The sequence below is a fragment of the Piliocolobus tephrosceles genome, chromosome 3, assembly GCF_002776525.5.
Source record: "Piliocolobus tephrosceles isolate RC106 chromosome 3, ASM277652v3, whole genome shotgun sequence".
In the NCBI taxonomy this organism is placed as follows: Eukaryota; Metazoa; Chordata; class Mammalia; order Primates; family Cercopithecidae; genus Piliocolobus; species Piliocolobus tephrosceles.
The window spans coordinates 44,083,066-44,110,719 of record NC_045436.1 but is presented as its reverse complement, the minus strand read 5'-3'; the positions used below and the strand labels follow the sequence as shown (position 1 = coordinate 44,110,719).

The 27,654-nt window shown below is 40.7% G+C and overlaps 1 protein-coding gene across 8 annotated transcripts in view; it reads right to left on the bottom strand.

The window, feature by feature from the left end:
- The window catches only part of ZNF827 (zinc finger protein 827), a 175,568-nt gene that overhangs the window by 52,385 nt on the left and 95,529 nt on the right, over positions 1-27,654 (bottom strand). For all 8 annotated transcript variants that reach the window (XM_023227148.1, XM_023227155.1, XM_023227168.1 and 5 more), the window contains one exon: positions 13,256-13,359. In XM_023227148.1, the coding sequence (XP_023082916.1) occupies positions 13,256-13,359 (104 nt within the window). The remainder of the gene's footprint in view (positions 1-13,255; positions 13,360-27,654) is intronic.

Genomic DNA, 27,654 nt, shown 5'->3' with positions numbered 1-27,654 from the left:
AATTATCCATGCATATACAACCTATTATGTACACATAAAGGTACTGTCTCTTTTTTAAAACATAAATGGGATCATGTCACACATGTTGTCAGAAGCCAGTGTTTTCTTTATCTAACAATATATCTTAGGCATTTTTTCAAAGAGATTCCTATAGATCTCCTTCATTCTTTTTTAATGGCTGTGGAGTTTTCCACTGAATATTCATGGTTTATTGAAAATGGTTTCCTACCTATATGCATTTAGTTTGTTTTCAGGTTTTCAGGTCTTTATGCTGCAAAGTTTATTTTTGTTCATATCCCTTAAAGTTACTTGCTCAAGTCTATTTGTAGATTAAATTCCTAGAATGAGACATTGGCATCCAGCTCACAAACTAACATGGAGGGTTATACTTCTCCGCAACCAAGAGAATTCATTTCTTTTTTTTTTCTTTCTTTTTTTGAGTCAGGGTTTCACTCTGTTGCCAAGGCTGGAGTGCAGTGGCGCAATTCTGGCTCACTAAAACCTCCACTTCCTGGGTTCAAGTGATTCTCGTACCTCAGTCTCCTGAGTAGCTGGGATTACAGGCATTCACCACCATGCCTGGCTAATTTTTGTTTGTTTGTTTGGTAGAGACGGGGTTTCACCATGTTGGTGAGGCTAGTCTCAAACTCCTGGCCTCAAATGTTTGGCCTGCCTCACCTCCCAAAGTGCTAGGATTATAGGCGAGCCACTGTGCCTGGCCCCTCATTTCTTGTTTATAATTTTAAGAGAGTATTTCATGTAAGTATTACATTATGTAAGCCTCACCATGGCTCACAGTAGACACAGAGAAGGAGATTGGGAGGAGATGGAATACAAAAGCACTTGAGAGTGTAGGAAGCTAAGGACAGAAATGACTGTGTACATGTGGTGATTTCCAAATATAAGGTCCATCTCTGTTGTTTCTTGTAGGGGTGAGGAGGTCTAAGACTAGGGAGGTGTGCAGCTTGACAAAAGCTGTAGAACGTTGTTTCTCTCTTTATGTGCATGACCTTGGAAGTGCCAGGAGATTTGTGGGACATGTTTCCCAAGCAAAAGGGAAAAACCACGCACAAGATTTTAATCATTAAAAGAAATACAGCGGCCGGGCACGGTGGCTCAAGCCTGTAATCCCAGCACTTTGGGAGGCCGAGATGGGTGGATCACGAGGTCAGGAAATCGAGGCCATCCTGGCTAACACGGTGAAACCCCGTCTCCACTAAAAAAATACAAAAAAAAAAAAAAAAAAAAAAACTAGCAGGGCGAGGGGGCGGGCGCCTGTAGTCCCAGGTACTCGGGAGGCTGAGGCAGGAGAATGGCGTAAACCCGGGAGGCGGAGCTTGCAATGAGCTGAGATCCGGCCACTGCACTCCAGCCTGGGCGACAGAGCGAGACTCCATCTCAAAAAAAAAACGGAAAAAGAAATACAGATATATCCTTTTCATGGGCTGCCCAAATTCCATAGTGATTTGGGCCTGAATTTAAATCTGTCTTATACACAGTTTACCATAAGTATTGATGAGAGACTCCAATGTGAACTTTTGCCTTACTGGGATCAAAATATAAAACTGGCCATCACTAAAATAATTTATATTTACAAAGAAGCTCATTTGATAAAAAAAAGTTTCTTCAAAACATCTGTTAGCTTAGAGATGGGGAAAAAATTCTACTTGAAGTAACTCCAAGCTTTTAAGCTTTTTTTTTTTTTTTTTTGAGACGGACTCTCACTGTGTCACCCAGGCTGGAGTGCAGTGGCACAATTGTAGCTCACTGCAACCTCCACCTCCTGGGTTCAAGCGATTCTCCTGCCTCAGCCTCCCAGGTAGCTGGGACTACAGGTGTGCGCCACTGTACCTGGCTACTTTTTGCTTTTTTTTTTTTTTTTTTTTTTTAGTAGAGACAGGATCCCACCATGTTCGTCAGGCTAGTCTTGAAACCCTGACCTCAGGTGATCCACCTGCCTTGGCCTCTCAAAGTGCTGGGATTACAGGCGTGAGCCACCACATCCAGCCAACTCCAAGCTTTTTAATATGAGACTAATGACAAAGGGAAGTTTCATGATTGGGAGATTTATTATCACATGTGAAAATCAGTCTTCAGTTTTCATATTAAGTATTGGACTCTCACATCAAACCATCTAAAGTCTTATTGTGCCTCCATCTCCCAACTCTCTGCTTCCAGAAATGCCCTAAAGCTTCTTTAGTGATTGGCAATCAGCTCTGCATCTAAGGTGAAAAAAATGAATATAGCCCTGCAATCTTTCTACTGTCAAGGTAAACCATTTTATTTATATTTATTTATTTACTTACTTACTTATTTTTTGAGATGGTGTCTCGCTGTGTCACCCAGGCTGGAGTGCAGTGTGATCTAGGCTCACTGCAACCTCTGCCACCCGGGTTCAAGAGATTTTCCTGTCTCAGCCTCCTGGGTAGTTGAGACTCAGTCACACACCAACACACCTAGCTAATTTTTGTATTTTTAGTAGAGATGGGGTTTCACCATATTGGTCAGGCTGGTCTTGAACTCCTGACCTCAGGTGATCCACCCTCCTTGGCCTCCCAAAGTGCTGGGATTACAGGCATGAGCCACCACGCCCGACCTAAACCATTTTATTCTAAAAGGAGAGTTACTTCATGGGATAGTGGTCCCCTCCTCTGTGGTTTTGCTTTCTAAGACTTCCGTTACCCACAGTCAACTGTGTTGTGAAAAGATTAAATGGAAAATTCCACAAATAAACATTTCCTAAGTTAAAAAAAATTGCTTATTGTTCTAAGCTGATGAAATCTCTTGCCATCCTACTGTGTCCTACCTGGGACGTGAGTCACCCCTTTGTTCGGCATTCCATGCTATATACACTAAACTCCCACTAGTCACTGACATCCTCTGCTCCTAACATCTATCAACATTGTCATGGCTCCATGATCTAGGATCACCAAAAGCAGGTGATCCTCCTTCTGACACAGTGTCAGAAGGTCAGTAGCAGCCTCACACTACATCACAGTGTCTGTCATTCACCTCACTTCATCTCATCATGTAGACATTTCATCATCTCACATCAGCACAGGAAGAGTGAGTATAATGCAAGAAGATCTTTTGAGAGAAGGACCACATTTGTATAACTTTTATTATAGTATGTTGTTATTAAATTGTTCTATTTTATTATTATTGTTAACCTTTATTATAGTATGTTGTTATTAAATTGTTCTATTTCATTATTGTTCATCTCTTGCTGTGCCTAATTTATAAATTAAACTTTATCATAGGTATGTGTGTATAAGAAAAAACATAGTATTTCTAGGGTTTGGTACCATCTGTGTTTTCAGGCCTCCACTAGGGGTCTGGGAATGTATCCCCTGAGGATGAGTGGGGACTAATGCAGTTAGGTAGAGACCAATTCTATTTATAAAAGGCTTTATTGTACATTTTATTTTTGCAAATGGATCCATTTTAACCTGTGGCAAAAAGAGACCCGTATTATAATCAGTCTTATAAATGCATGTTCATCAGTCAAAGTTTAGATTTTATCCTGATGACAACGGGAAGCCACCCTGGCAGGCAGTGGTCTGATGAGATCTGCAGTCTAGAAAGATAGTTGGACTGCAGGATGGAGAGCAGGGATTTGAGGGGGTGACACTGGAGACAGGAAGACCAGCCACTGTGATCCAGAGAACTAGTGATGAAGACTAGAATAAAGTTATTGCAGTTAGGGTTAGGAGAAATCTAGGAGGAGGGATCGATGCAGAAGGACATGGTAACTGAATGGAAGTGGAGGGTGAAGAAGAGGTAAGAATGAAACATGGTGCAGCAGATAGTGTTGTTCCTCATGCCCCTCCCCAATTACAGACTGAGCCTTCAAAATCTGGAAACCCCAAATCTGAAATGCTCAGAATTCGAAGCTTTTTGAGCACCAGCATCATGCTCAAAGGAAATGCTCGCAGATTTTTGAATTTGGGGATGCTCATCCAGTAAGTATCATGAAAATATCTATCTACCTATCTATCTATCATCTATAAAAAAGTCTAAAATCTGAAATACTTTTCTGATCCCGAACATTTTGGATAAGGAATACTCAACGTGTATCACCTTTCCTTCACGGCTTCAACGCCTTACTTCTCACCACCAGTGCCTGCACGTATTTCCTACGGGCTTTCTCTGGCCACTGAAACCTGGTTGGCCCACCTGTACGGTAGACCAGAGATTGGGGAAACTAATTCTCCTGGGAGCAGCTTTAACTAATGACTGGCTGCATAAACATCCCAGCTGTCTCACCCTTCAGGTAGGAAACTCTGGAAGTGTGTGTCATACATTGTGTCCTAGAGGTCCTCATGGAAATTAATCTCCAGTTGGCCACACTGGTAACCTGTTTGGTTGCTTTCCTTTGCTTTGCTCACTTTTGCATCTTGCTACCAGGGTTTCCTAGTCTCATCTCCTAAAAAACAAACAAACAAACAAACAAACAAACAAACAAAAAACTAGGCCAGGTGCAGTGGCTCATGCCTGTAGTCCCAGCACTTTGGGAGGCTGAGGCAGGCGGATCACCTGAAGTCAGGAGTTCGAGACTAGCCTGGCCAACATGGTGAAACACTGTCTCTACTAAAAATACAAAAAAAAAAAAAAAAAATTTGCCGGGCGTGGTGGTGTGCATCTGTAATCCCAGCTACTCAGGAGGCTGAGGCAGGATAACTGCTTGAACCCGGAGGTGGAGGTTGCAGTGAGCTGAGATCATGCCACTGCACTCCAGCCTGGGCGACAGAACAAGAGTCTGTCTTGGAAAAAACAAAAAAACAAAACAAAACAAAAACCCTAAAATTGCACTTAAATTTGTCTCACAATCTGCTTCTGGGGGAATCCAAAAAAATGGTGTCCAAACTTATGGTGTGTGCAATGGTGGGTGATGATTATGATGCTATCTATTAAGACAGAAAAACAGGAGAAGAGGGTTTTAATTCATTGACTGATATTTTTGGAGGAGTGGTATGAAGAAAGTGGGAGGCAGGGGAAATGACATCTTCAATTTGAAGCCTTTTGGACTGAAAGAGCTCCAGGGACCTTGATGTGGGATGTCTGAATGGAACGTCTGGGGACGGTGTGGTCAAACTTATATCATGCGAATGCAAAGACTGGCCACACTTTTGCACTTCTAGTGAACATCTTTTGTTTCTGAATGATAAAGTGAGAACAGAAAAGCTGAGTATCTTGCTAAGAGACATACTGAATGAGGGAGAATAGCAGAAAGTGGGAAATGAAGCCCTGGACCATCATTCCTATCACTACATCAGGAGACAGCCATGGTGTGATGTGGGAGTGTCTTCCTTACCACAGAGAGGCCCTCATTTGGCCTATGTAAGAGAATACAGAACAGATTTGTTTGAATGAAAATAGATGGTCTAGTTTATGAGCGGAATTACTTTTCTTTTTTTCTATCCTGGTTACCAGAGGGCAGTTGCTGCCCTGGAAAGAAATAAACACAAAGAAGAAATTGCATGAAATGAGAATATGTATTTTTGATAGCAAAGGAATGGAAGGACATATTGTATATACAGAAAAGGCCTTGTAGATTGAATTAGCCAGTCCCAAACTGAAGCCAGGGTCACTGCATTGCAATTTTCAAACAAATAACTCTCCATCATCCATTATACATACTCAAGATTTTGGCCTTTTATAGCACTATTCATTCTTGGGGCATCTAAATAGTCTTTGCAAAAGTAAAAAAGCAACCATAGGCACTGCTGAGACCTTATAAAGGCTATTTGGAATATTATATGAGCACATATAAATTTGATAAGTTTGCTCTGTTCAGAGGAAGAAACTAGGCCAAGGCCAAAGTGGCCACAGCCCTGGGGATAACCTATGCTTGAGAAACAAAGTCCTCACATTGGATTTGGGTTTTGTTGAGAAGGGGTCTTGCTATGCTGTCCAGGCTGGTCTCAAACTCCTGGGCTCAAGTGATCCTCCCACTCTAGCATCCTGAATAGCTGGGATTATAGGTGTGTGCCACCACACTTGACTTGGATCTGGGTTTTATAAGGGCTTTCGGATGTTACCATTTCCCACAAAGTACAAACACGAAAGTGTTGATAATTATTTTTAATATCAAGTGACTCAACCCATCTGGGCAGACTCAAACCATATGGGCAGAGATAAAGGGGTGTGGCCACACAATCACAGTTTTTTTTCTTTACCTTTGTGGCTTTCTACAGAAACTTCAGGTAAGGCATCTAACAGGGTACACATTTCTCCTTTGGAAAGGTTACCGCCCTTTAAAAAAGTAGGCCTGTACTTTAGTGTGTGAACCTATAAATGCTAGTCTGTAGGCGCTGACAACTTAATTTAATTAGTTAATTACTGAGAAGAGCTAACTCAGACACATAGCTGACAGTGCCTAATGAAAGATCTTTCTCTATAGCTAGTTTCTAATAGAGTCAACAGCTCCCCTTTGAAATACACCTATACTCTAAGACCAAACTAGGCTGGTGGGGGACAGATGGGGCTAACAAGGAGCACACAATCATTAGCCTCTAATAACATTGTCTGGATCAAGAAAATCCATAACTACAAAACTTTCTCCCTCTAGTAAACAGCTGCACAGACTATAGCTTATCTCCTGCAAGTTCATCAAAGAAATGCCATAAGCAGTGTGGAATAGTTTTTCGATTTGAAATGCAACAGGAAAAAGATATATCAACCTACATGTCATTAGTTTAGGGCAACCAGTTTGTGTTACAAATAGAAATGTTCCTGCAAACTAGAAGTGACATAATTGAAAAACTATTGTCATCATTATCACTGTCATAGTCTGAAGCAAATGTGCACTCCTATTAACAGCCTGAAGACGTCCACTTGGCATCTAGACCCACCTATTTGTAAATAAGCCAATTAGCCTTGTCAAATACAGAAATACTACTATAAGTATACAGCTTGATGAATTTTCACAAAATTACCTATGTATATAATGAGTAATCAGATAGAGAAATAGAATGCCCCAGCTTCCTAAAAGCCCTTCTCATCCCCATCCCAGTCACTACTTCTCCCCCGTACTGTGTCTTTCAAGAACTACTTACGGTGACTTTTCCCTTTCCCAACTTTCACCGTAGGTGGGAGAATTTTAGTAGTAAAGCCCCTAGACTAGACTGATTTTCTACTGTGCTAGTGTATAGTTTAGGCCCTAGAAAGAAACGGAAGGAGTCTGGGCTGAAGTTACAGTGCCATAACAGATGTATATTAGTCTATTTTCACACTGCTATAAAAACACTACCAGAGACTGGGTAATTTACAAAGAAAAGAGGTTTAATTGACTCACATCTCTGCATGGCTGGGGAGGCCTCAAGAAGCACAATCATGGCGGAAAGGGAAGCAGGCACATCTTACATGGAGGCAGACAAGAGTGAGCCAATGAAGGACGAACTGCCAAACACTTAAAACCATCAGCTCTCGTGAGAACTCACTATCACGAGAACAGCATGGGAGAAACCGTCACACCACGATTCAAACACATGGGGATCACAATTCAAGATGAGATTTGGGTGGGGACACAGATCTAAACCATATCAAGATGACAGAACTTTTAATACAGGGGATGTGCAAGGAGCTTGTAGACCTTCTCATCTCTTTCTACAGGGAATTGGGCTAGGACCAAACCCAAGTGCTCTGGAATCCCAGTCTAGAAATTTCTCTTCTATGCTGCTGACCAGATCATCACTAAACAACTGAGCATTACACATTTTATCTAACTGAAAGTTTTAACACAGCTTCATAAAACCATTTCTATGAACCAGATGATCCATTAAAAACTACTGACATCCTAACTGAAAGAAACGTTCCAAGTGACTATGATATTACTAGATATCAAAGCATTAAAGGAAGAGAGTAAAGATAGAAATAGAAGAGAATAAAAGTGGAATTCTGTTAATCAACAGTAAGTACTTATAAATTATTGCAAGCATCTTACTTAAAGGATTAATTTTTATTTCTAACTAAAAGAAGACGGTGCATCAGTAATACTTATAATGCCAACAGCTGGGGTAAATGTGGGCAACACTGGGAGTTGTGCTCCTTTTGGTCAGTGTCTGGTGATACATTTTCTGACTTAGCAGGCAGCAAGATAGGGCTGAAAGAGAGAAAATGTGCTGTGCAGTTCTGGGTCTGAATTCCTGTGCTGCCCCTCCCCAACTGTATGACTTTGAACAAGTTATTACATCTCTCTACACCTCCAGGTAGTAATTTGTAAATTGTGGATAATTCCTATATCTCAATGAGTTGTTTCCAGAATTAAAAATGAGATGACATATATCCTGTGCCTGACAATTTAATAGATCCTTGAAAACTGCTAGCTTCTTTCTCTGTACAAAATGAATTTGTCTCATCACAAAGGAGCTCAAGTTACAAAACGATACACACCAACATCCAATGTTCTATTGTTTATCTATGACTTTGTCTAAATTGAAAAAGAATCTGCTGTGTTTGAGAATGGATTGAAGAAAATAGTTTGCTGTAATATAATCCAAGACAGCTTTATATGTGTGTCTCTCTCTCTTGAGGCGTGAGTCGGAAGTCTTAACACAAAGGAAGGTGACATGCACACATTGAGACATATCTTGTTAAGCCAACTGTCTTAAAGAGGTCATTCACATCTGACCAGGAGTGTGTCAGGCTGAGAGCTAGTTGCAGGTGGCACTCTAATGCAAGGCATCATTTATTCAGATTTCAGGAAAGTATATGACACAGTATATTAGATTGATAGGCAGACCAGAGAGGGGAAAATGGATCAAGAACAAGATTGGGGACAAGGCAGACAATTCCAAACCAGCCTTTTGATTGAACATCAAATTCTGACTGGCATAGCAGGTCCTGAAAGAAACTAAAACTTCCCCCTGCCTATCATAAAAAGCTTGTTTTTGTGAGGGGTGCTGATGTTCATCTTTTCTTGTTTGTAGGTTATAAACAAAACCAACAAAATGAGTTTTTTTTTTTTTTTTAATACAAGTTAGGAAATAACGAGGAAAGGGATTGACGAATATAATTGCAGATGTGCTTTACATCATCTCACTCCAGGCTGCATCTGAAATAACACACGGAAGCATCGGGGACTCCAAACGCTCGGAGAGAATTCCATGGAGACCCACTTTTTCCTTCACACCCGCCCTGGTTGTGTTTTTGTTTTTTGGCTTAATACAGAGCAAACATACTGTGACTTCAAAATCATAATAACACAGAATGGAAGCTCCACATTGTTTAAAAGCAGTACTGGGATATAAATTCTTCTCTTAACAGCCTTTGCTTACAGCAAGATGATGGGAAACAGGGACAGCTGCAGGTATAATGGCAATGGGTCTTCTTTTAATACAGAATTATCCACGTGCCCTGAAAATCACCTGACCTCGGAATCTTTCTTCTATTGATGTAAATCTTGCACAAAGTGAGACAACTATAAATTAAATAAAGCACATTAAATTACACGTAGTCTGTAATTTCTATCTCCCCCATGATAGGAAAGCTCTTTTATTTCTTTTGTAAAGTCACCAGCAGCAACATCATCCCCCAGGGTACATTCAGTAATCTATTTATGGCTTTAAGGATATTTTGTCCCCACATCCCTCCCGCAGAAGGTGACAGCAGTTTTTAACTCACCATTTTATTAAAGATTCCTGATGCTACCTCTGCCTAAGACATTCGCAGCAAGTGAAAATGTTAGGTCTTGGCTAACACGAGCATTCTTTAGTTCTCAGGAAAGTCAGTCTAGAAATACTGGCAACAACCGCAGCCAGGACACCGTGAAGCTCTGTGTTTATTCTGTTTCTCTGGGACGGTGGCAGCTGTGAGTTTCAGATGCCATCTGCCGAAGGCAAATGCCTAGTTAACTGTGCTATTCTCGATTTCTTCACAGTCCACAGTTCTACCAACCTCTCCCTACTTTGCAATCCCCCTCACTGCTGGCTTCCTTCTCCAACAGGCCTGAAACACAAGCACAACACACTGAGGCTACCACGGATCCCCTTGGCCCAGCAGCTGTTACGCCCTAAATGATATTCTCTTCTGGCATCTCCTTACCCTGTGGTCTTAATCTGAAGGCATCTGGAGTCTTCATCCTATTGGTAGAAGGGACATAACTATATACCAATGCTGTATATATTGTTGAAATAATGCTATGTATTTTCAGCATTTGCAAGGGACATGGAACTAGGCACATTATATCTCATTAATTATGGTCTCTACTAATTGGGAATCTGAGAGAATTCTCTGGGCTGACATTTATTTTTGCATTATCTGCTGAAAGAAGAGGTTTGCTAAGTAAATAAAGGGTAGAAAGAGTTTTTTAATAGCAATGTTTAAACTACCTAAGAGAAGATTTCTGAAGATTCTGAGGCTTTCATTTGTATACTAACAACAAATCATTTTCTACCTGGTCACTAAAGCCAGCTGTCTCCTTTCTGGCTTCCCCATTTCTGCACAGCCACTATCATTTCCTAATTCAATGTGCTTATTAGCAAAGCTAACCAGTCTTCAACCAGCCAACTCATCCTCTGTCTGCTTCTCCCACCCTACTCCTCTTTTTCTCTCTAACTCAGGCCCTCATTAATAAAGCTGCCCTGGAACTAGAGGATCCTGGCTGGGCTCCTGTCTTTTGCCCCCAATCCTCTCCAATGATTCAGTAATCTGCTGCCGGATTGGTCTTTCAAAAATTTCTTTTCATTTTTTTCCTTTCACACTTCAATCTTATTATCCCAGATGAAATGTTCTATAAGAACCCATGACTCTTATACTCCAGAACTCTAAGATCCTCAACTGTAGCTTCAGTGTCCTTGCTCCCAGCACAGAATTTAGCAGATTACTAAAATAAATGTAGATTCACAATATTTATCTGAATCCCCTGGGGGCAGATGTAATTTGGGATTCATACTTCTTTCTCATTTTAGGACCAGAACATGGTGCATAAAACACACTTTATGTAACATCCCAGTGGGCCTGGAACAACAATTCATAGTCAAGTGCACTGATAGTTCTGCAACAAAATATATAAATTTCACCCCTTGTTGCAATAAATATGGACAGTAAATAGCCTCCCATTAGGTTTTGCTACAAAATATTTATACCAAAAAATTTTGTTTGGTAGGGTTTTTTCGATTTCAGAATTGTGATTAAGGGATTGAGGATGTATAGTAGGTATATTTATCCATGGCCACTTATCACTGTCCAGACTTGAAAGAAATAAGTTTTCTTTAAAAGTCTCCACACCGCTAACTTTGATTAATTCTGACTTCTTCTCCACAATTAGTTCAAATTATTGAGGCCATCCTTACAAAACTGTCTTCAGATTAGGAGAACTTCGTGACCACAAGGTTGACCCTATCATTTTAATTTTTTTTTCTAATTTTAACCCATTCCCAAAGCATTTTCACCTTGCTTATTAAAACAAAAAAAAGTCTTGTTTTTAGCTGCTTATTTTAACAAAATGTAAATGTAGTCATTTTGCTTTTCTCTACCTAAAGAAAGGCTTTAGTGAAGTAGGGTGGATTGATTATCTTTCAGCAGGACGGATTTACATTTTAAAAATTTCAGTTATGCTGACCTTCTCCCCCAAATAAGAGTTAAGCTTTTAAACTGTAAGTTCATCTAATGTCTAACATAAGTTTATCAACCAAATCACAGAAAACCCCCCTATGCACAGTTAAACATATACTGAAGTCACTCTTTAGGTCAAGTTTTAACTTGACCGATAAACCCTGCTTTAAATACAGCCAAGTCAAACATTAAGCCAGCAGTGCAGGGTTTGTATATATATCATGGGATGCTGGCTGTATGGGTCACAGCATTTTGACAGGCAATTCCTAGGCAGTTATTTTGACATTTGAAAGTCACAATCCATCAACTTAACAGCAGGGCAATAATTTTGGGACCAGGGAGATGGCTATTCAAAATGACACTGTGGGAAGTAAACAGTAGTTCCAAGAGCCCCTGTTTGAGTATGAAGACATAAACTAGGCAAAATTTCTCTCCACCTCTAGAACCAGCCATTATGTAATATGTTTTTGTGTAAGCATGTTATTTCTAGTGTTTGAATAGAAAAGCCCTGCCTGCAAAGCTAAAAAGCATGCAGGTATCTGGATTCTTTGGCTGAATGTGTGGAGATGAGAAGAAATGGAACTACCCTTATGAGCCTCAAGAATGACAGTTTTCTTCCCCACCCCCATCCTCCACCCCTAGTTTGTCACAAACCATTTCCAATGACCTGTGATACCTGAGGCCAATATTTCAGATGTTACTGAATTCTTTCTGCATTGCAAATTAATCAGTTCTCCAGTGCCCTGGAAAACAGGGCTCCGTGAGTATGTGGAGGAGACTTGGACTTTATTCTTGAAGAGGCTGCGGGGCCAACAACCCGGCTGTGAGTCCTGCCCTGCACACAGGCGGCCCTGGTCTCCTGGACAAATGAATGCGGATGGAGGCTACCGCATCCTCCCCGGCTGAGATCCTCTCCACAGCCGGGGGGCAAGGTAGCAACTGGCAGAAGTTTCCTGGCAGCTAGATAGGTAGGTATGGGTAAGGAGTATGAACTAGAGTGCAGCGGTTCTCAGATGTTCTCATTTCACAATAACTCTGAGAACACACACGTAAGCCCTCCAGGATGGCCATGTTGTGGCTAAGGAACAGCAAGCACATCCTTCCTTCCACCCGGGAAAGGAGAAATGAAAAAAGGAAGAATGGATAAAAAATGATGTGCTGATGGCTGAGATGGCAAAATGATGGAGCACTGGCTGGATATATGTAGATACTATGGACAAGAAGAGACACAAAAATCTGGGTGGCAAGGTTTCCTCAATGAGCTGTCTTGTTTCCATGCAAACTGAGGTGGTCTTTGTGGGGGCCACACCCCCTGGGGTCATGACCTGCCCTGCTGGGGACTAGCGCTCTTGCCACTGCCCTCCCTTATATTCCTGGCTGCCAGCCTGAAATACAATGTGTGAAGCAAATTATTTTCAGGTTATACTTCATTATTTTAAAGAAAAAGAAATTCATTATGTGGGTGAAATATCAGCAGGTAAAGAACAATAAGCTCTTAAAGCAAAGATGAAGAGGCTTATTACTGTAAACATTTTAATAAACTTTTGTAGCTTAAATTGAGTTTCTCCTTCTTTTCTAAAACCTAGCCTTATATGAATAACTACATCCATAAGCTGAAAGTATCTGAAAATTCACACGTTTCAGAAAAGTAATTCTTAAGCAATCAACAGCAGAAGCAAAGCCAACAATGTTTCCATACCTGGAGCTGATATTCTTCCGTGCAGCACAGATTCACTGGGCAGCAGTTCTTTTGAATTGGAGGAGAATGGTGATTGTCTAAATGTGTCTTCTGAAAAGAAAGGGCTGGGGGGGGGGGGGGGGAGGGAGGTTTAGTAAATTAAAGTTATTTAAGACACCCAGAGCATCTGGCCCCAAATACATACATACGCAATATTGGATAAGGTGTTGTTTGCAATGGTGTTTAGTGAATATAAGAAGATTGTGCTTAAAATGGAGAAAAAGAAAAGTCATTACATCAGACAAGTGCCCGCTGTACCTTCTGCCTATGGGTTTTATATTTGGGGGGAATATATGAAACATCATCTTTGAAACACTGTTAAACCCGTAGAGGAGGACAGCTGAGCAGTACATTTTCCTCTTGCTCTATTCTCTGTGTGTGTGTGTTGTGCCCTGCCTGGGTCAGAATCAGAAAGGGCCTGTCTGTGGTTTTCCCGGTAGAGATAGAGTTGCCCTGGCTCACCCATATTCTGTCACCTGATCCCTCAGGGACCCACTGCACACATCAAGACAGATGGCTGGGGCCAGGGACCCAAACACTGAAGGAAACATGTCCCTGGTCCCCACAGAAATGACAACTGCAACTTGAAATTGTGTTGGTTCTGAAGGAGTTAAAGTCAGAAAATGGGGCTGCCAGAAGGGACCCCAAGGAGCTCCCTCATTTAACATGAAAGAGAGGCCCTGACCTGAGTGATCCTAAGCTCCCCTAGTGACTCAGCTAGACTAGAACTAGGGTCACCAGACATCCTGCCAGGGTTCCCCCTAAAACCATGACCATAGTGAACACAAAGGATTGAAAGTTTTTAATCAGAGGATTCTAACTCGGTCACAGGGTCCATCATCCAGGCCTCTAAAATAAAATGTGAACAAGCACCGCGATCACATATGAGAATACTAGAGTATCCATCAGAGTCCAACCTAGAAAATGGAAAGCCCTATTTATTTACAACAGAGGAAATTCAACCATAGGAACTGGGTACCCAGATAGTGGAAGTTCCACGGGGTAGTAACACAGCCCAGACACAGGAAGGGCAGGAAGCCATTGCCACCCTGAGGCCGGAGGAACAAAAGGAGGAGATAAATGGAGCCCAGGTCATAGGAGCTGGAGCACTAGAAGAGATGCAGCTACTCCGGGAGACAGAGAGGGAGTGGGGAAAATACCCAGGTTCTACTTTAAGTCCCACCCCTACCTCTCACCAGTGCCTCTGATTGGCTGAACCTTCCCAGAAGGCGGAGAAACGCAGCCAGGAGGGATCACTAGCTCCAACCACTCTCCTGGGCAAAAGAGCAGATCTGGAGCAGAACAACAGACCAAGCCTAGGACTACCAGGACTAGCGCTGCTTTGCTAAACATGCCACAAGGCTATGGTTGCTATTATTCCATTTTAAAAAGAGAATGTTAAGATGAAAATGGAAGACACTTTTTTTTAAAGTAAAACATACATTGATAGATGATATAGTTTTACATGACTATGTTAGGCTAGATTTAGCACCACTTTGTATGCCATGGTTTTTCTTTGTATCTTAAACACAAAACAATTTAAACAGGCTTAAGAAGTGAACACTGGCTATAGGCTAGTAGGAGGCAGGATGTGGGGAGAAGCAAAAGGGCAGATATGTCGCTTTCTACCAAACATCTCATAACTTGAAAGGGTGGCTAAGGCAGTGGAGGAGGGGACACAGTGTGACCACAGGGCCTGGCCTGGCCAGGGAGCCCAGGAAGGGCCTTCCTGTAAAAGCCACCATGAGCAGAATGGAAAGTAGGGTCCTTAGGGTTTCAAGGAGCTGGGGAAGGTGGCCCCAGCACGGGGAGAGAGCACAGCCAGCCTGCAAAGCTGGAGGAAGGCCCATGGTGGAGGGAAATGAGGCTGGACCCTGTGTGCCGTGATCATGGCTTTGTCCCAGCAGTAGTGAGGGCACTGCAGTGTCTTTAGGTGAGGGGATCAGGGAACTGGACTTCAGTTTCAGAAAGCTCCATGTGGCTGCAGCAGGCAGTGTGGCCTAAGGGACTTGCAGAAGACAAGGCATGTGGCCAGTGCAGCAGTCCAGATGGGACATGGTGATGCTAGTGGCCAACATCGCCAGCCAGCAGCGACACTTGCAGGTCGAAGAAGAGTTTAAAAGAGAGGGCTGGTCAAGACCACAGGTATATTTAAGAATAACCTTCACTTAGCTTTCTAGGTGAAGCGAGCAGAGGCTGCTGTGCTATGTGCTGGCAGTGGTCTCCTGGGTCTTGCTAAATAGTAGCAATGGGCTAGCGCTGTGTCTTCACATGCTCTCTTCCAAAGTGCAGATTCCTGCTGATGTGAGGAGTGGAGCCCTATTATCACTGAGCTGCTCAGAAGAAACTGAATTGAAAGGGAGATAATCACTGAGGGAAACAACATTCAAAATAATTTTCTACCCTGGATGCCAGCTTTATCCTGCATAGAAAAGAAAAGATTTCTTCTGAGGGAGCAGAAAATTAGAAGGGAGTCCTGCTGGATACTAAAAATGCACAAAAGGGCTGCCAATGTTTCTATGGGGCAAAGAATCAATGGAGAAACTTTCAGAAGGCAAGGCAGCTTAAGGCTGGTGTAAGTCTTAGCTACAGAGAGAAGACATTAGGTTAACAGGGAATTGGTCTCAGACCAAACATGCAGCCGCCATGCTCTGCATTCGGATCTGTTCATGCCAGGAGGTAGGGAGTGTGGTGGTTTTGCAGAAAGTTTGGAATCAGAAAAATTGGAGTCTGAATTTCATATTGGTTACTTCATAGTTAAGGGACCTTTGTCCAATCAATAACTCCTCTAGCCTCAGTTTCATCACTGAAAAAGAGGTTTAACAATGCCATCTTTTAGAGGGGTGCTGTAAGGGTTGAAATGAGATGTTCCATGTTAAAGTCCTCAGTACATAGTACATGCTCAATAAAAAATAGCAACAAACACTAAGTATCTGGCACTGATTGAAGATGCTTTGTGTGTATTAACTTCACTTGGTCCTCATAAGAACCCTATGAGAGTAGCTACCATTATTATAGCAGTCCCCCCTTATCCATGGTTTGGCTTTCTGATTTCAGTTATCCACAGTACAATACAATAAGATAGTTTGAGAGCGAGACCACATGCACATAATTCTTAATCCAGAATAACAATACTGTTATGCAGAATATTGTTCTAATTGTCCTATTTTATTATTAGTTACTGTTGTTAATCTCCTACTAAGCCTAAATTATAAATTAAACTTTACCATATGTATGCATAGGAAAAAGCATCGTGTATATAGGGTTCAGCACTATCTGAGGTTTCTGGCAACTACTGTGGGTCTTTTTTTCTTTTTTGAGACAGAGTTTTGCTCCTGTTGCCCAGGCTGGAGTGCAATGGCGCAATCTCGGCTCACTGCAACCTCCGCCTCCTGGGTTCGAGCAATTCTCCAGCCTCAGAAGGGAGCTGGGATTACAGGCGTGTGCCACCATGCCCAGCTAATTTTTGTATTCTTAGTAGAGATGGGATTTTGCCATGTTGACCAGGCTGGTCTCGAACTCCCGACCTCATGCGACCTGCCTGCCTGGGCCTCCCAAAGTGCTGGGATTACAGGCATGAGCCACCCGGCCTAGCCAACCACTGTGGGTCTTGAAACATATTCCCTGTGGATAAGGAAGGACTACTGCATTATCCTTATTTTACAGATGTGGAGACTTAAGCACAAAGAAGTCAGGTAGTTGCTCATGCCCATGAGTTGAGCACATTGGCTTCCACCTCTGCACTCTTTCCCGCTCAGCTACACTGCCTTTCGTTGGTCCGTTAACACCTAAGGAATTTATGGACAATAGAGACCCATGAATCCTTGGAACAGATGGAGAAAAGGAAGAGAAAGAGAAGGGGGTGATGGAGGGGAGTAGGCACCAGTCGTTTCAGTGTAAAGGTACTGAAGGAAGTGGAAAGACTTTTCTATTGAGAAATAGAGCAAGTAAAAATAATTTTTGTCTTTATTTCCCTATAGAAGTTAAGATACGCCCCAATTTTCTAAAACTTCTGTCACTCGTGGGCCTGGTCAATTTGCAACTCTAAACATTCGCCACTGCTGTACCTACAGCTTCCAAGAGCGAGCCTGTCTCTGCTATTAACTCTAAATGAAGAAGGAAGGGTAACGAGGTCATTAGTTGTTTGTAAGCTTCTATTTCGCCAAAGCTGTAAAGCACATGGTGGCACTATGGCTACATACACATCTGTGTATTAATCCTTCTGGTGCCCAGACTAGCTTCATGCTTCAGGAAGGAGAAAAAACTAAACTTGGAGCATGCCCTATAGAGCAGAGCTTGCTTCATGGGATTATGTCTCCAATAACACTGGTTATTCTTAACTCTCTGCACAAGGTACTAAGAAAACAGAAGATACTCCATGTGTAACTCCATCCTATTCATTTTTAGAATGCTGGATCGTATGTAAGTTCTTTTCCTTCTCCTGTGCCTCACAGTGACTGTAAAGTACAGAAGCACATCCGTTCTCAGGTGACACCCAGCATTGCAGTGGACAAAGCACTTCAGTAAGGGGTGGTGAGGCTGACACCTCGTTCATGCTGCTCAGTGACTGTCACTGTTGGCAGTGGGCAGTGGAGAGGCAAGTTCCAGGAGGCACCGGACACAGGATGAAGCAGGCTGCATCTTCCCAGGGAGTAAAACAATCCATGAAATACATTGGACTTTACGATGCATGTGCCCTGAAGCATGTTTGTACTGTCCTCCAACTGGTAGCTTCAGCCAGTCACCCACTATTCCAGAAAAGGAGCCAGTTTGTGAACACCATATAGCTCTTGCTTCTGAATCTTCGCCTGCCTAGACTTTAGTCATTTGATTATGCAAAAGCCCCTCCATTCAGAAAGTAAGCCAAGGAAGTGGAAAAAAGCAAAAAAAGAGATTTATTTCTGGTTAATATTTTTGGTAAAAAGTTGATAGAGGAAGAGGTGGAAATTAACAGCTAATGGGGAGGGAATCATCACTTATTTTCACTCAACAAAATCATCATCTATCACAACACGTTCCCTTTGGCCCGGGTCAAAGATAGGCTACCTGGGAGACTTACATAATTCATATAAATATTCAGTAACTATTCAGTAGCAGCATCTGGAAGTTGATGGTATGGACATCAAAGAGCCCAAGCCCCCTGTTAATTTCCCTGGGTTTTGAAAATACAATCTTATAAAACTTTTATCTACTTGAGTTTCTTTTCTCAAACTCAACATACATTTCACATACAAGTGAAATGGCTGCGGAAAGTACATTTTGATTTTTCTCCTGTAGAAAATCTAAGGGCTAAGACATGAAGCGGCAGGGGTGTCATAGTCAGTGGACAATTCCAGGCCAGGCATGGGATGTGGGGTCAGCAGCACAGGGCTGAGAAAGGAAAAGATTTACAATACATAATAAAACAGGCCATAAAGGATGATGGCTCTAAACAGTGATACATTTTGCTAAGTGCCTATTGTGACACCAGTATTTCCACCTTTAACACCTGAGGGCCAACAGGGAATTTTGCCTCATGCAGAAGCCAAGGCCCATCTACCTAAAACCAACCCTCCCCAAGTGCCACCACTGAAACCAAACATTACAGGGATTCTCATTTTGACAGCAATAACAAAACCAAAAGAAAAAAGAAAAGAAGGTGAGTACAGACTGAGAGAAAGTTCAGACACAACAGTTTTAAAGGAGCAATAGAGAAGAAACATTTTTTTTTCTAAGAGACAGTAACTTTCAAGACTAAACTTGGGAATGACAAATAGAAAAGAAAAAGATTAAACAAAGAAAAAAAGACTGCACTGTAATGAGTTTTTACTTAGAACTCGGAAGGGACTAGATAGATCAGGGTGGCATGAAATTCTATTAAATGTAAGAGTTTCTAGCAAGTCATCCTATAGTGGTAGTCTGACTTCTATCTGGGCAGAGACAAATTACCTTAGTAAATTTTTTTAAAATAGTGAATCTTAAAAAAAAAAAAAAATCTTCAGTGAATTAATCAAGTACTCGATTATCATATATATATTCAGCCATGTATTATGTGACCTAACAGGGTTTACGGATTTCTTTCGAGAGCTGGGTGAAACATGTCTGAAAGAATCTGGGGTAATTTTTAATTTTCTTTTGCGTTACTTTAAGGAAATTTTTAAAACAAGTTATCTCACTTAGATATATGTCTGAGAAACTACATATTGCAAAAAGAGAGCTGAAGTCCCAGTGTGGGGTAGAACAGTTCTGTGGGAGCCAACGTGTTCAACGTGTTCTCTCTCTAACTGCTACCTGCTCCCCAGCTGACCTCAGCCCCTGGGCCTTCCTGGTAACAGTGTCTTCCTCCTCTCTACTCAGACCCAGTTGTTAAGCCACTGCAATACTGGTTTTCCATGTTGATACATCATGTTATTTTTTAAGAACTGAAATGCCATAGATTTGTCCAAAATCACTAAGCCAGTATTTTAAAAACTCTGACCTCTGAATCACTTAGACCTTGAGAAACCCTCCAGGAGTGACACACGGCATTAACATTTTGAAGTGAACAGGAAGCAGTAGTTGAGAAAACAGTTTTCCATGTCTCCAAAAGCCACAAGAAAAGGCAGGCAATAGACCAAAGTTATGTCAAGAATTAATCTGACTTTAGTTAAAAAATATTTTGAATATGTGAAATATGCATGTTACAGAATTAAAATGGATACAGGTAACTTGCATATGGGATCTCCAAATCTATGTTTCATATAATGAAACTGAAGGAAATGAGAACAAACCGGAAATGTTTTCTTTGAACAAAAACTAGAGCTTGCTAATAATAACAGATTACAGGCCTTGCCAAAGGACAAAAGACGTGTTTTTTTTTTTTTTTTTTTAATACTTCTTAAACATATCAAATAAGAAAGGTGGGTTTATTCAAAGATAAGGAATAAAGGAAATCTTTGTATTAGTTATAACTATCTCCTCAACATTTTCTCAAGCACTTTAAGGTGAGAAGACATTCTTCGAGAAGCTGGAATAGCTTACATGAAAGTAAGCTCACAACTCAAAAACAAAAACACTTTATTTTTACATATTTCACTTTCTGAAAATATCAAATATCAAATAAGAGTATTTCATTTTCAACTTAATTTTCATGATTAACGCAGTTTTCTTCACTTTAGTGATTTTGTTTTTCTCAAATATTACTTCCTTTTATTTGCTAATAACTTAAAATAATAGATGCTTAACATTTCTTTTTATATATTTATATTTGTACATGTTGTGTAACATATTTATAAGTAATTGTATTTGAAATATATTAAGTGCTTAGTTCTACATATTTTTGTAAAAGAATTTCAAACACTTTAAAAAATAAAACGTAAATATTCTATACAGTTGCATCAGTATCATGTGAAATATAGAAGAAAACCCTGATACAGTCCTTTTGTTCTGCGGTAGCAATCACTCCATGTGGCCTAGGACCGTGTGTGGTCTTCCTAACTTCCTCATTTTCATTTTGAAGAAGCAGTTGTATAGCTGTTGCTTCTGAAATGTGCCCAGATATTAACATGTTACCTATAACAGTCAGGGCCAGTTGTCTTACTAACATTCTTACGGTCAATTAAAAAGGTAATCTATAATGAAAGAAAAGTTTTCATGGTACACACGAACATTGCCCTTCCCTTTTCAATACCACAGAAATGGGAACCCCTGTTCCTAAGGGATTTTATTTACTGTAATGAAAAGGACCCCGGGTGGCAGGTTAGGTAATGTGGGGGTGGACAAGACTGCCCAAGATTAAAAATGACTGTGAGTCTCTGCCCTGAAGACAACCCTGACCATCTGAAAGAGAAAATTCCTTATCTGACCATACAAGGGACATAACAGGGACCTCCTGTGGCCCCAGCAGGTTAGGCCTGAAAACTCAGTCACTGATCATGTTGGGCTCACACATTTTCAAAGAAAGAGGGGCTGTTGTGAATAAAACTTGGATTATTCCTATACATTCACAAGCTTCAGCTGGGACATTTATCTAAAAATTGAGGCTGACATTGCAGATTCAGTGGGTTTCTAAATGGGCCCACGGGCAGAGGGGACTCAAGTGTACTCCATCACTCTACAAGCATATAGGCAGCAGATTTTCTTCTTTAATTTTTGGAGGTGACAAGGCAGCTAAGCTGGGTTTCCTCTCCTCCAATTCCGTTGATGTGGCTGCACACTTGGCTGAGGCCAATGAAACAGAAACTTTACAGCAATTAAAAACTAAAGGTGTTGTTAATTTTGTAAGATGTGAAAGAGTATCATGGAAAATCTCCTTACTTTTTAGAGATATATACCAAAGAATCTGGGAATGAATGTTTGATATCTGGGATGTGACTTAAAATACACGAGGAAAAAGGACTGGTAAACCAAGTGTGGCAAAATGTTGATACATGTTCAATATGGGTGATGGGAATATAGTGATTCATTTTCTTATTCTTTCTATTTTGGTAAAAAAATTTCATAATAATAAAAAATCAATAGCAACAACTAAACAAAAAATCCAACCCAGACAAGCCACCAAACAGAGTAAGAAATGACAGTAAAAAAAAAATACAAGACTGTACATGGTGGCTCACTCTTGTAATCCCAGCACTTTGGGAGACCAAGGCAGGAGGATCACTTGAGTCCAGAAATTTGAGAACAGCCTGGGCAACATGGTAGAAACCCCGTCTCTACAAAAAATACAAAAATTAGCCGAGCGTGGTGGTGCATGCCTGTAGTCCCAGTTACGTGGAAGGCTGAGGTGGGAGGATCACTTGAGCCCAGGAGGTAGAGGCTGTAGTGAGTGGAGATTGTGCCATTGTACTCCAGCCTGGGCGACAGGGCAAGACCTTGTCTAAAAAAAATAAATAAAAAAAAAAAAAAAAAAAAAAAACCAACACACACACACACGAGCAAATACAAATGTCTCTCCATGAACAAAATGCTTAAGAGCACTAGGAATCAATAAATGAAAGACTTTAAATGGAAGATATAATTTTTTACTCTTCAATCGTTAAAAAATTTTAATTATAAGCACAGAGTTGGTCAGGCCTTTGAAACATTCTGTCTCCCTCTGTCTCTGTCTCTCATGAAAACTGTTAGAATTGCAGATTCCATCTTTTTAAAAGTCATTTTGACAATTCGTACCAACAGCCTGAAAAATGTGAATACTGTTTTGAGTCATTTTATCCCACCATTGTTTATATTAACAATTTTTTGGGGGGGAACCCTTGATATCCAACAACAAGGGACTGATTAAATAAATTGTAATGCAGGCAAACACTGAATACTATGCAAACATTAAAAGAATAACGTTGAGAACGTCCATGGAAAAATGGACAATCTTATATATTGCTAGGTGAAAACAGAAGATTATAAAACTGTATAGGTAGTAGGATTCAGTTATACATATATATACTTATAAATATGAATTTATACATATATAAATGAAAAAAAAAAAAAACCCAGCAAGGATACACACCACCAACTTAGCAGTGGCTGTCTCTAGGTAGTAGGACTAAAAATACATTTTCTTTATGTGCTCCTATATTATCTGGAAATAAGATACTTTTAAAAGTTAAAAACAACTATTACATTTTACTGTTTAGGATCCTTTACTTTGGAAAAGACTCGGTCTTTTAAAGAGAAAGCTCTGAGGGACAGTTGTAAAAGACACAGGCAGAAACAACTGCATCTCAGTTATGACCCTCAGTATCAGTCTGCTTCAGTTTCAGAAGTCTGACAGCTATGGAAGGAAGAGGTTGTATGCAATATTGTAGAAGAAAAGTAGAGCATCTTAGGAAAATATACGTATTGTTCATGTTTAGTATTTTCTTCTTTGAAAAGTATAAATGCCTCCTATTTCAGGTTGTCTTAAAGGTGGGCCAACATGTATAACCTAACACCAAGTTTTCAAGGAACAAGTTCCTGTTGCTGCTGCTCTAGCATTCAGGCACTGTGGAGCCAGGAAACTTCTCGGGACAAGGAGCACAATGCCAGGCCTTGTCGAGGGCCGCTGCAGTGGAGAGGCCAGACCGGGGGAGCCAGAGCCAACCACAGACCAAGGATGTGAACCCTGCACGTCCGGATACTCGAAATGTCAGCTTGTGGAGGATCTCCCGCAGGAATCTGACTTTATACACAAACAAAGACGATGAGCTTTCTGCTGAGGTGAGCTGAGAACGGATGAACTTTGTCTTCCCTGCAGTGACGCAAGCCTCTGTCATGTGGAAGTTACAGATGATGCTAGTGAAATGTGGATCATCTCCTGGCCCACCACATCATGCAAGAGGGCTGCTTCACAGAGGTCAACCCTTGAAAGACTTGATACATTTCTAGTAACAACCCTGAAGATACTCTTGAGAGAAAATTCCAGATAAGAACAGCACCTAAGTCACACATACTTTTTGGTTATATCTTTCTTGCATAACCTACCAAAGGTAGCTAGAGGAGAACACAGTCTCTGGATGTCCACTGACAGAGACTTACCAATTTACACTTCATTCCTGACAATTAGGAGTCATAAAAACAAGAGAGAATACTATTGCAAGCCAGTAGAAATAAAGACAGGAGTGTCCATGAGAAATGAAAAGAAAGGCACAGCCCTCTTCAGATCCTGAAAAGGAGATTTAAATTTGCCTCTTAAGAGTAACACAACACTGAACCATTCTAGAAGCATATTGTTCAATATAACATTTCAGTATAGATGTCACGAACGGAGGAAAAATGGTAGAGGGCAAATATCTATAGGACAATGGAGTAGAGGAATAGAACAAAGAACTGAGAAATGGCTTGGTGAAATGGCAAGGAAAAACAAACGCAAATGGCAACAATGCACGAAGTAATTTCAGGCCGTGTGTGTGTGTGTGTGTGTGTGTGTGTGTGTATCTCCATTGTTTTCAAGGGTCAGTTTTAATTTCTTTGAAAAACAGAAACTCAAAGATAAACAGCAAAGAATGCCACTGAAAAGACTCTCAAGTCAGCATGTGTGTCAGGGCAGCTGCAGATAGTGGTGTAGGCTGTGCACTGCACAAAAGCACCACATCTAGAGGGGCATGATTAACGTCACAGACATCAGATTTATTGTGACAATATTCCAGTAGATGGCAGCCTACTAAGGGAGGCAGTCTTTAAAATGTACGATGGTGCCATGAGGCCCCAAAACAGCCTTGGCTTCACCATAAAGAAATAAATGTCCTAACTGAAGGGACTCCATGAAATTAGTAGCGATTTCCATTCTTTAGAAATAGAATGCTCATTGCATTTAATTTTAAAGTCACAACATGTAAAGGGTAAAGAGAATATACGGAGACCTCTTTAGATATCAATTTCATTTGCTCTTTTTCTGGTTTCTTTTCTTAATTGCTTCTGTCTAATTCAGTGTTCTCTAAAAGCAATATTTTTACTTTTTAAGGTAATATAGTATTATTCTCTTATTCCTACCAAAGAACTGAAAAGGGAAAATTGTGCAAATTGAGGCAGCACATCATGTTTTACAAATTTGTGCAATTTCTATTACTGAATCATAAATATTTAAGGACACGCATCCGAACCATCACAAAGGAAAATTCTACATTGGATGATTCCAAGTGAATATGTCTTTTAGTAAACACTATGTGCCATTATCTAAATCACAGAAAAATAGCCTGCATTTCAAATTCTGAAAATTGGGCAAATTAAATATTGGTCTGCACAGCATGATATGAGTCTATCTTTCTCTGATTTTCCCACTTCTGCTTTTTGTCTAGTAATGGAGAAAAGAACAATTCAGGCAAACTCTTCCTTGTTTTTGGAACGAAGCAAGCCAGGTGTGAGAAAGTATTTCTTATAGGCCTGCAATCTTATACCCCCATGGACACTGAATTATTAATGGGGAAAAGAAAGAACAAATAACCAAGAGAGGGTTCTTGGCAGCCATTGTTTGAAGTTCATGGTGTTACACAACATCGAGCATGTCCAATTCACCTGCCAGGAGCTATCTGATTCTTACTCTAGGGTTCCATTTTCCTATTTCGATCTTATCCAGCATCTGGCTGGGTGATGGTCCATGTCAAAGGATGTAGATCTTCTTTTTATTCCATTAAGCTTTGAGATCTGATTATGATATCATGCCTAATGTATTTTCATCTACCAAATGATCATAATAGCTAGTTATCTGCTCCCTGCAGAACCTAGGCTTGTGCTGCGAAAGGAAATAGAAAAATCAGGATTTTATTAGTCTGAAATGTTCGGTCCCTCTGTTCTCATGGGTCTGGCCGAGACTCTCTCCTCATCTCATTTGTCGGATAGAGTGGCATTAAGAACACTCAGTCCATACACTATCTCAAAGGAAACCCACAGGATTGAATTTTCTAGACTCTGAGGTTAAACAGGGAAAGAGACTGCTGTTTTAGCATTTACGGTGAAGTTCCATCTAAAGGACTGATTCAGTGGGAAGTGCCCCTATGAGGACACAAACAAGGGTGGAGCAACAGGGTCAAGGCATTGGTGAGCAGGACCACATAATTCAACCACTTCAGTTGCTAAGTAGATTGATCTTTCTGCCTGGCTACATGGTGTGCCTTGGTGGATTGTTTTTCTCCTTTACTTTTGGGAAGATTTTCGTAATTTAAGAAGCTGAGTCTAAGTTCTTAGGATTAAAAAAAAGGGGATTCTCAAACCAGTTCTTAAAATGATGTCTGGGATTTGCTTCAAAATAATCTACAGGGAGGGGGAATTAGAGGAGGGAGATAGATAAAAATATCATAAAGCATTAATTGATGATTGTTGGATTGGATGACAGATACTTCTGTATATGTTTGAAATTTTCCATTATAAGAGTTTTTAAAAATGAGGTAGAGACCCGGTGATCCAGAAACTTGGTAGTTATTAGTTTCAACCTTTAGCTTCACCTAAACCCCTTTAAAAAATCGTTAACAAAGAATGCTGTCTCCCATCATTTTCACTCTCCTTATCTACCCATCCTATAACAGAGGTATTAACAATGGGCAGAGTTGCCACTGGACAGGTGTGAGAAGGGAGGATTTGATGATGAGGGAAGTGCAGTCACCAACCCTTACGGGATGCAGAGTTAACAGCACATATCCATGGACTTCGTTTTCTCTTGGTGCAGGACACGGGCATCAGCACTCCCATGACTCACTGGCAAGCACGTATTGGAACGCCAAGCTACAGAGTGTTTCCTCTTCGGTTGCTACACTTTTCCTTAGTCTTGTGGTTGAAATGAGCATCAAGATAAATAATGATAAACAATTGAGAGGGAAGCTGTGGGTTTATAAAAGGCAGGGATAGAATCAGCTCCTTTCTTCAGTTTTGTGTCTCTTCTCCCCACCTCATATTCTTGGATATCCAGATGCTAGGATCAGGAGATTCTAGGCATTCACCAGCATGAGAAAGGCAAGGGAAGGCTTGATCTCCGTGCTGTGCTGAGGCTGGCATCCCAGGCCTGCCCTTTACAAATGAAACTACCTTAAATATATCTAGCTACTCTCAAAGTGCGAAAAATTCTGAACTTGATTCCAATTATGAACTGTCCTTCTGAATAGTCAGTTTCTTCTAGGAAATCAAACAGAAGATATGATTACTAAATAAACACTCCATTATTATTTAAAAATCTGAAGATACAAAAATTCAGAGGTTTGATGTAAATCTTTTTGAAATGTATCACAAATCACACCTTAAAGCATAATCCACACACTGATCTTGTATGTGCAAAGTAAGAGTTCCTTCTAAAACAGGAGTCAGGAAAGAAGAAAGAAAGTTGGCATTTTTTTTCTGTCTCTGATTATCAGTTAACTGAGGTTAAAGAGGATTTCTTGGCATAAAAATTTGATTCTATTCCACCTGAAATAATAAGGCAAGATGTAAAAAAGAGATCTATTTATGGATAGGCTAATCAAGCAAGTTGTCTCTACTCAAAGGAAAAAATAAAAATAAAAAACACAACGAGGACTTTGTAGAACTATAAGCCAATAATTCCTTAACACTGATTTCTAAACACCATATAATGCTGGGGGCTCACAGGAAGAACCTCTCCCTTCGCTTTGGGCAAAAGCTCTAATTCGGATTTCCTCTTACTCATAATCTCCCAGCAAGAGGAGAATTTAAGGATTGCATCATTTTTGCCAAATGGTTAAATTTCTTTTTTTTCTCCTCTATCCTATAATCATGCTTCAGCTCCAGCCAAGGCAGTTTAGGCTTGAGGCACATTAAAGTCCTTGTATGGGGCCAATTTGGGGCCTCCTCTTACCTCTTCCCAGAGAACACCTGAAAAGCATAAAATAATATGGTCTTGCAGCACATCTTTTTGTTGTATAAATCTTATGTAATCTTAAAGAGCCAGCAGAAACCTCCATAGATCATGCTCGTGGGGTCCTGCCCAC